Source organism: Gossypium hirsutum, chromosome D13 (genome assembly GCF_007990345.1).
Source record: "Gossypium hirsutum isolate 1008001.06 chromosome D13, Gossypium_hirsutum_v2.1, whole genome shotgun sequence".
Classification (NCBI taxonomy): Eukaryota; Viridiplantae; Streptophyta; class Magnoliopsida; order Malvales; family Malvaceae; genus Gossypium; species Gossypium hirsutum.
In genome coordinates this window covers 40,848,376-40,858,503 of record NC_053449.1, presented here as the reverse complement: position 1 = coordinate 40,858,503, position 10,128 = coordinate 40,848,376, and the positions used below count along the sequence as shown (strand labels likewise).

The following is a 10,128-nucleotide window of genomic DNA, read 5'->3' as shown; positions in this document are numbered from 1 at the left end:
TCACCTTATCGGTATGGATATCAGTCCCAAAATATAGAATGCGATTGTCACCTTGTATGGTAGTAAAACTATTTCTAAATTGATGTTCTATCGAAGAACCTTGCACTCCCAACGCAAGGGTGAATTGAGCATGAAAGAGTTCTTGATGAAGGTTAAAGGCTACTGTGATAATCTTGCTAGTTGCGATGAAGTTATCAACGAGCACGAGCATGTTACTGCGATCCTCAATGGTCTTCCTCCCGAATATGAATCTGTCATTACCATTGTTACAACAAGTCAGGTGCCCTACACAGTACAAGGAGTAACTTCCATGCTTCTTGATGCTGAAGCTCGATAGCAGGTTGTGAGTTGTGAAGTATCTAGTTCTACAAACATGGTATCTCATCAGTCCTCTGATTATACTGCTCCTAATGGTTCAATACATGCTTATCGATCGTCGTCTGCAGCTCGGGGGCGTGGGCGAGGGCGCTCTTCTAACTCGAGGGTTCAATGCCAATTATGTGGGAAAGTTGGTCATCTTGTTGACCGTTGTTACTATCGGTTTGACTCTTCCTACAAAAGTAACAACTACAGGCCCTCCCATAAGCCAATATTTGCATGGTTGGTCCCAATCCTCCTGCTGCACCTTGGTTCCCTTCTTCCCAGCCAAATGCTCAATGGTGTTCACCAGGTTGGTGTTTTCCCACCCATCCCTCATCTATCTGGTCTAATCCATTTGTTGGTAGTTCTTCACTACAGGTTAGTATGCCTCCCCCTGGCATAGCACAGCCTCAGACCTATGTGGCAACTCCTGAAACAGTGGCCGATAACTCCTGGTACCCAGATTTCGGTGCCACACATCACCTTACAAATTCGGCTACCTTGCTTGGTGACAGTAGATCCTACAAAGGACCAAGTAAGGTGTTTGTAGGCAATGGTTCAGCACTACCTGTTCTGTCTACTGGGCAGTCGTCTTTACTTACTCCCCCTCGACCATTGTACATGCGATCCTTATTACTTGTTCCTAGCATTACTAAAAACCTTTTGTCTATGTCTAAGTTTGCTAAAGACAATTAAGTGATGTTTGAGTTTTTCCCTACTCAGCGCCAGGTGCGTGATCTGAAGACAAGAGAGGCTCTTCTTCGAGGCTCAGTGCATCATGGTTTATACAGACTTCATCTCAACAAGTCTACTGAAGCTAATGTGTCCTCTAAGTATGCTCAGTGTTTTACAGCTAGTTCCATGCTTCCTCTTAGTGTTTGGCACTCTCGATTAGGGCACCCCTGTCGAGCTACACTTACAAAGGCGCTTCTACGATGTAATATACAATTTACTGACAATAATAAATTTTTTGATTGTGTTGCTTGCCATCTGGGTAAGGAACATAAGCTCCCGTTTTCTAAGTCGATCACTACTTATACCTCACCTCTACAATTGGTCATTGCTGATGTTTGGGGACCAGCTCCAGTTGTGTCTAACGGCTTTCGTTATTATGTCGTATTCACTGATGCCTATTTAAGCTATACATGGCTCTATTTTTTGAAGAATAAGTCTGATGTTCTTACTGTGTTTCCACAGTTTCATCATCAAGCTGAAAGAATGCTTGGTACAAAACTCAAAGTTTTACAAACAGATGGGGGAGGGGAGTTTCAGGCTTTGAAGAGTTATTTGGCTCAACAAGGGATCCTGCAGCGTCTCACCTGTCCGTACACGTCTGCCCAAAATGGTCTTATTGAGCGCAAACACCGACAGGTAGTTGAAACAGGTTTGTCCATGTTAGCTCATGCAACAATACCTTTAATGTTCTGGAATGAAGCCTTCTGCAGTGCTGTATTTCTGATCAATAGGTTACCCTTCCATCCCTTGGGTGATATATCACCATATGAGAAATTGTTTCAAACAAAACCAGATTACTCCTTTCTTCGAACATTTGGCTGCTTATACTTTCCCAACCTTCGACCATTTACCAAAACAAAGTTACAGTTTAGGTCCACTCCCTGTGTCTTTCTAGGTTATTCCCCATTACACAAAGGATACAAATGTCGAGATCCCACTGGTAGAATCTATGTTACCCGTCATGTCACTTTTAATGAGGCTACATTTCCATACAAAACTTATTGTTCAACAGTCATCCCATCTACTTCTGTACCACAGGTAAGTGCAAAACTCCTTGTCTTAACTCCTAGTCCTGTTCTTTATACTAGCACTCCAACTATCACTATTTCTAATAATCCCTCTACAACACCTATCTCCTCACCCCCAACGCCTAACTCACAGTCTACCTATCCTAATATAACACAAGTTACGCCTATTCCACCTACGTTACCTAGGTCCTCTCCACCTCAGCAGTTGCAACCCTCACAACCTGCACCACTCAACACTCATACCATGGTTACTAAGAGTAAAGCTGGAATTTTCAAGCCAAAGGCATATCTGAGCACAGCACCTTCCTCTTCTAGTGATGTACCTTCTGACATTCACACAGCAATGGCATTTGAGTGCTGGCAGACGGCGGTTCACAGTGAATTGCAAGCTTTGGTTCGTAATAATACGTGGACCCTTTGTTCTCTTCCAGAGAATTGGAAAGTAGTCGGGTGCAAGTGGCTATTTAAAATTAAAAGGAAGGCTGATGGGCCCATCGACAGGTACAAAGCGCGATTGGTCGCGAAAGAGTTCTCTTAGCATGCGGGGCTTGACTTTCATGACACCTTTAGTCCAGTAGTTCGAGCTTCCACCATTCGAACTATTCTTGCGCTCGCTGTTATGCAAAGGTGGTCACTGCGCCAAGTTGATATCAATAACGCCTTTCTTAATGGCGAGCTCACTGAAGAAATATACATGGAGCAACCCCCTGATTTTGAAGTCTCGGGTGCCTCTGGTCAGAAACTTGTGTGCAAGCTGAATAAAGCGCTCTATGGCTTGCGGCAAGCTCCTCGCGCATGGTTTCAAACCCTTAAGTAGTATCTTGTTACTCAGCTTGGTTTTCACGCATCCAAAGATAATTCCTCCTTGTTTATTCGAGTGTCTGCAGAGAATTACCTTCTGCTCATGGTCTACGTCGACGACATTGTGCTTACTGGTAGTCGTGAGATATAGAAGATGTGGTGCATCATCTTCATAACAAATTTGCTCTTAAGGACATGGGGGCTCTCAGTTTCTTTTTGGGAATTGATGTACAGCGTACGTCACAGGGAATGTTGCTCAGTCAGAAGAAGTATGTCACTGAGCTTCTTCAAAAAAACTGGAATGATCAGGGCAGCCCCTACACTGACACCCATGGTGAGCACCCCCAAGTTAGTTGCTTCAGATAGCAACCCTCCTTTTTCCGATGTTCATTTGTACCGAAGTGTAATGGGTATGCTTCAATATGTCTGCATTACACGACCCGATTTGTCATTCTATGCAAACAAACTTAGCCAGTACATGAGTTCCCCAAGTGACACTCATTGGAAAGCTATCAAATGAGTTTTGAGATATCTGGCTAGCACCATGGATTATGGACTGTTCTTTACAGCAGGTCAACTAGAGCTAGTGTGTTACTCTGATGCTGACTGGGCCTCATCCATCGAAGATCGACGGTCTACATCAGGATATGTGGTATATCAAATCCTGTTGCTTGGTGCTCAAAGAAACAGTCAGTGGTATCCAGGTTTTCTGCTGAAGCAAAGTATTGCAGCCTCGCCAACTGCGTGTCTGAACTGCTATGGATTCAACAACTGCTGAATGAAGTTGGTATACCTCTGTCTAAGTTTCCAATCGTCTGGTGCGACAATTCTTCTGCAGTTTCAGTAGCTGAAAATTCTACGCACCATGCCAGAATGAAGCATGTTGAAATAGATCATCATTTTGTTCGTAAAAAAGTTCTTGCTGGACTCTTACAAGTCAACTTTGTTCCCTCTGATGAACAGATTGCAGATGTCCTCACAAAACCAGTTACTCCTAAGTTGTTTTCATCTTTTCGACATGCTCTTTGAGTCTTGACTTTCAGTGAACTTAATGTTCAAAAATCAAACAAGCTGGGGGAATGTTAGAATAATTAATAAAGTTGTTAAAACTGCTGCTAGTCAGTTAGCAGTTAGACGGTTAGATGTCAGTTAGTTTACGTACTTGTATAAATGCATGAGAGGTCTGTACGTTTATGATCAATCAATAGAAAATGTTCTCTTCTTGATTTCTTCATTATCTTAGTTTCTTGTAGTTTAACAGACGCCTCCCTTCGTGAACTGTATAGCACCTCTCCACAGGCCAAAGACAAACCCTGACACGAGGACAATACCTTCCATTAAGGGTCCATTGGCTCTTAAATGGACGACACTTCAAAGATTTCTCCCAAGAGAGAGTCTGACCTCCTCTCAACACCTTCTTCTCCCGGCCGATTTTTAATTGGCTATTAAAAAACAAATATTAAAGAAGAAAGAAAAATAACGTTCCTGCCTACAAAAATATGCTTCCATGTATCCGAGATTGTACTTTGTTAGTCACAATGCAATAGTTACAGGAAATATGCTTCCATCTATCTTTCATACAATACCTAGTTTACATAATTCAGGGTACGCAGGGCGTGCCTCAATCCAACTTAAAGTCATTGCTAATGCTTTGTGTAAAAAAAAAAGGATGGTACATTCACTAAAAGGTAAAATTCAGAGTATTAGATACAAATTGGTTTTGATGTACATGCTTACAATTTTCAACTACACTGTCATCAACGTAACTAGAAATCAACTCCTGATGCTTACTCAATATCTTTTACAGCATCCTGCACCATCACAATCCAGGCAACAGATATCAGATAATTAACTCCAATGGAGTCACAACATGATTCATTTTCAATTCCGATTATCCATCAAATGATTTAAGCAACCGCTAATCCTAAATGTCACCTGTCACCATACCTCACGGAATTGGAAGTAAGTTGTCAAATGAAATTTGGACTGATAATATGAACATAGGCAAATAGAAAGGTCAACAGTCTGAAAAGGTAACCAAATGACATTACCTTTGCAAGCTGCGTTACATAAGCTGCAGCTATAGCAGTGACCAATAGTCCAAGTCCAAGTGTCAATATACCATTTCCTCCACCAAACCCAAAATCTGATTCCTCTTGCTGAAAGTTTTCACAAATGGAGAAAAGAAAATCAATTTGATAAAACATAACGCCAGCAATTGTACGAGAGGCTAATCATAACAAAAAACACCACCACTCAATGAAAATTTTAAGACATTCATAGGACCTAAAATGAATGTAGGGATGAAAACCCAAATTGGTATTGACTCAAAGAATCAGCACAACTGAAGTTGTTGGGTAGCAAAAATATTTTTCAACTGTGTAGCCATTCAAATAGAACGATGAGTGAGAACTTAAATGAAGATGCAGTAATTGTTATAAGGTAGATGATAAATTGAGAGAGGATGGTCTGGCCATCAAAACATAGACCAAGGAATGCTCATACAAAGCATTGTTTTTAGTCAAGTAGGAAAGCTAGCAGTAGATAAAAATACATTGGTTTAGGCCATAAAAACATATCAGGGTTTCTTAGATGTTTCAGAAAATAAAAGCCTTTTAACTGATCTTAAAGAGAAAATAAATTCACATAGCAAATACCAATTAGTTTCAGATTATGGCTTTGGACAAGCTGAGCAGTAGACAACATTTCAGTGTCACTGTTGGAGAACCTCATAAATGACAAACACCAATTTTCTAGCTCAAAATTGTTCTCATCCTAACAGAAATAATACTCTTGCTTGATGTTTAGGTAGACAAGTAGTAGATACTTGTAGAACTGCCTAGGAAAGAACCATAATAAGCTAGGAAGTAGTATTGGTTAAATGAGAGCCGGTAAATTTAAGATGATAAAATTAGAAAAGGGAAAATAGGTGCAAGGACTTGGAAGAAGATATGAAGTTTGAATGACTAAAAACTTGATCATGTAGGTAACTAGCAAAGGAAAAAAAATGAAAACTTACAATAATTGCTCGACCAAATGCACCAGCACTGACATAAGCCCATGTCCCTGGAAGCATCCCGAGCCAACTGCATGACAAATATTAGTTCAGTTTGGAGCAAAAAGTGGATAGCATGTAGAGTTTTAGAAAACTACTATTTCAGGAGTTCTACCAAACATCAAATAGGTATTTCCGTCATAATCCAGCCTTTAAATCATAGAAAGCCATAGGCTAAATGATTATTCTTTTAGGTCCCTTTGTCCTCTCATGATTGAAAACCAGGGACCCCTTTTCAAAACTCCATCCACTTGAGGCAAACGTCATGTAAAGCTATTTGGAATTCTATACCACATTTTGATGATTCCAGCGAGTTCTTTAAACAGAAAACTAAATCTTTTCAGGACTATTGTAATTTATACAGGAAAATGCTGTGCAGTGGTCAATCATACCAGCAGAAACCTATATTCTGCAACATGAATTTCAGTCAAATAGAGAGGAGAATTTTGTAAAACTGTAGTTGCAAAAAGAGCATAGCTAGAAACATTTAGAATAATCCTAGCCCTTCTTTTTCATGCTAATAAATATTGATTTTCTTTAACAACAAAAATTTGCAAAAAGCTTATGTAAGTTAGAGGTAGATGCAATTAGTTAAAAAATTAATGAATAATGAAAATCTTTTTAATGGTATTCAAACATCACAACAAATATCAAAAGCAAGCACACATATCAGTTGGAAGATCAAGCAAACCTTCCCAAAACATATGGCACAAACTTCACAGATGTTAATCCATAGAGATAATTCCCCAGTGAAAATGGGAGCAAAGGGCTCAATCGAAGGAGGGTAACCACTCTGAAGCCATTTTCTCCAATTGCTTTGTCAATTGCAAGGAACTTTTTGTTCCCCTCTACCAGTTTTAGTATACGCTCACGAGCAAAATATCTAGCAATCAGAAAGGCAATACTTGCGGCCACCTAAAATATTAAAAGAATATTAATGCATAAAATTCAGTGCACTCACATTCTCTCCTCTTTTGTGTTTGGAAGAGAACAAACTTACAGTTCCACTGATAGAGACTAAAATGGTGCCAATGATAGAGCCAAAAAGAAGACCAGCAGACATAGTCAATGGAATGGCAGGAATAGCAAGGACCTACAATATTACAAAATGACAAGGGTTGCTCTCAGAAACAGCAACTTACAAATATATTTAAGTAGAAGTCCAAAAAGAAAAGACAATGAAGGCAGACAGAAAAAGAGAGATTTGCAATGACATACATATTGTACATATTTCAGGAGACAATGCAAATTACAAGCAAGAGAAGAGAAAACACCTAAATTATCAACTCTATTACCTCTAACGAAAATGTACTCATCATTAACTTGCATAAAAGTCTAGAAAACAAAATAGCTCAATGCTGGGCTTCAAATAGAACAAAATAAAAGAGGTAACCACTAAAGGTGGTAATAAACACTTACTTCCAATCCTGCATAAACTGCTACAAACAAAGCATATCCAGCAGGTCCATAACCTGTTAATCGAAGGAACCTCTACCATTAAAATTCTAGGGCTTGTTCATTAAATAAAAGAAAGAAAGCATCAGTCCACATTAATAAGCATGTTTTACTAGTCTAATCTGAAATTCATTCCAGAAAAAGGATAAATGAAGTTATAGGACCCTGTAAGCACACCATATGCCAGTAAAGGAGTTTCCACAATGCAGGTAAACTTCAAAGGCAAAACCGTAAATGCCTTAGTATCACTTGAATTACAGTGTCAATATTTTTTTGGTGGTTAAGAAGCTACATGTAAAATATAAATTTACCCGCAGCACTGACCACAAAAAGAACTTATGTTACAAATAATCTTTAACCACCAATTACCTCACATACCCAAGGAGACAAGTCTCTCCACCATAGGGAAGAAATGACAAAATATCACCTCAATTAACAGTCCAAAAATAATAATAATAACAAGCAACACTCGTTCCTTGATTATTTTAGCCTAGCTCGGCTGAGAAACTACTGAAAGCAAAGAAGGTTTAAAGACATAAATGGATGAACATGAACCAGAAAATGTTCTTTTAACAGTGAGATGATGCATAGCAGTGGCCAGCGCTCAATATTGACAACATTCATTTCTTGTAAACCAGAAGTGCCGAGTTAATTTACGTATTTGGATGAAGTTATCTGATGATGGGGTCATGGGGAAGAGTAAGGATAAGGTGGTGTCTAGCGCAAGCTATTTCAGCCGCATCATTTGGAAGAAATTCCTTTTTATGTAATTCCAAATCATAGAAAGCCTAGATTGCTTAGACCTTCAAATGCTAAGGCAAACTAAATAGGCAAATCTACATAATTATCGAAATAAACCGACCCCAATTCCAAAGTTAAATTATCAAAGAGCTCAATTAACAAAAAAAACAGTAAGACCAAACAGATGAATTCTGAAAAAGGGTGTGGCTATGATGAAGACACACCTTCAATGAAAGTGGAGAACTGGTTCAAGAAAGCATTGATCTGGTCCTTGTAGACATACCCGACAGTAGCAAATCCACCAACAACACCCACAAGTAAAACTCCAGCCAAAAGGGTACCTTTAAGTGCAGTGTCGCCTTCCATCTCTCCATTATTACCATCACCGTCACCATCCCCTTTGAGCTTCTCGTCATCATCACCTTTAGGGTTGAGGAACCATCTCAGACTCTGTGGAGCATTGGATGGAGTCTTCTGAAGGGACCGCTGCTTCTTAGATTGTCTGAGAGAAGAACAAGTCTTGAATAAGTGGAAACGCTTGTTGGGTCTAAAGCAGCTATAGATAAAAGAATTGGAAGGAGGAGGAGGAAAATAACAAGAAGAAATGGACGGAGGTCTCAAGGTAAGGAGGGTGCGCATTTTAAGGAGAGTGGGATATAACAAGGCCAACGCAACACAAGTTAAGGCGTTAGTGCCTCAGCTCAAGTCTGAAGCTGGTTTTGTTTTGTTTGAGGCAGTGAAAAACAATGGCGTAGGCATGAAATTGTGGTTCCGAAATTGTCTGCCTCACATCATGCCACGTCTTTCTCTTTATGCCAAAAACGATCATCGTAGAAGATTAGTTTTTTCCCTCTTTATTAACAGTACAATTACTTTCCACTTATTTTTCCTTTCAATTACTTTTTTTTATTACGATTATTTTTACTAGATAAACACTCGATGAATAGATTATAGTTTAGTTTTTCTTTCAATATTAATATTACGATTTTGATCATCGAATGGAATAGAGTAGAATAGTTGAAAAACCCTTTGTTCGAGCGAAATTACTAGTTAGAAATTTCGTTCTTGGCAGAGTTTTTTTTGACGGTTTAACTCACAATTTGGCCTTTGACCTATATCCAATTTTTAGCTTTGTTATTTAAATTTTTTTCCCAATTTAATAGTTAAATTATCATTTGGTTATAGATTTTGGTTTAAAACTTAATTGACATTTAAAAAAATTGGCCAATCAAGTCATGCCAAGTGTCTTTTAAATATTAAATTTTAAAGTCATAAAACAATTTTATTAAAATTCCTTTTACACACACATTTGAATTATCTCTCGATCTAGTTGTTGGTGCAAATGTTACGAGGCTAGAATTTTAGTCTCACAATCCATGCGGCCTTAGGCAATTCTATCATTTCAAACACACCTAAGTCAGCCTAACTCCCAACAATTAAGGATTCTCGCAGAATTCCTCCAAGGCGCCAATTTATATAGCGGAAGCAACACAACCAAAAGAATGCTCAAAGAACAGAATAGCCACAGAAAACAATGCACGAAAGGTGTTTGAGTAAATACTCTCAAAGAATTCTATTACTCTTAAAAATTCAAGATACAATGGATGATTTACAACTGAGGGAGAGACTCTCTATTTATAGTTGAGCTCCCCCAAAACCAATGGTATAGATCGAATTACATCGACGGACAAGATTAAGTCTATCCCTACAATCAAGGGATTTACAAGATTTACATAATCAAATCATATCTAATATTACAAGATATTATTCTACTCAATTTTCTAAGATTAGTTTCTCATTTACCAAGGTAACCTAACTTTCCATATCTGCACCATTGGGCTACCCAAGCTTCTCCAACAATTCTTTGAATTAGGTCAGCTCTCGTGGGTCAAATGATCCCCATCTAACTGATAGACCTTCATGGGGTGCATTTTATGTTATGGTCACGGGCTT

The 10,128-nt window shown here is 38.9% G+C and overlaps 1 protein-coding gene across 1 annotated transcript; it reads right to left on the bottom strand.

Moving 5' to 3' along the window:
• Positions 1–4,471: 4,471 nt before the first annotated feature.
• On the bottom strand, positions 4,472–9,000 carry LOC107920737 (TVP38/TMEM64 family membrane protein slr0305). Its single transcript, XM_016850585.2, has 7 exons — positions 8,400–9,000; positions 7,399–7,451; positions 6,980–7,072; positions 6,671–6,894; positions 5,944–6,010; positions 4,976–5,083; positions 4,472–4,735 (listed from the first exon to the last, which is right to left on the bottom strand). The coding sequence occupies exons 1-7, from the start codon at positions 8,812–8,814 to the stop codon at positions 4,712–4,714; spliced, it is 984 nt and encodes a 327-aa protein (XP_016706074.1). The 5' UTR covers positions 8,815–9,000; the 3' UTR covers positions 4,472–4,711.
• Between the last annotated feature and the right edge of the window lie 1,128 nt (positions 9,001–10,128).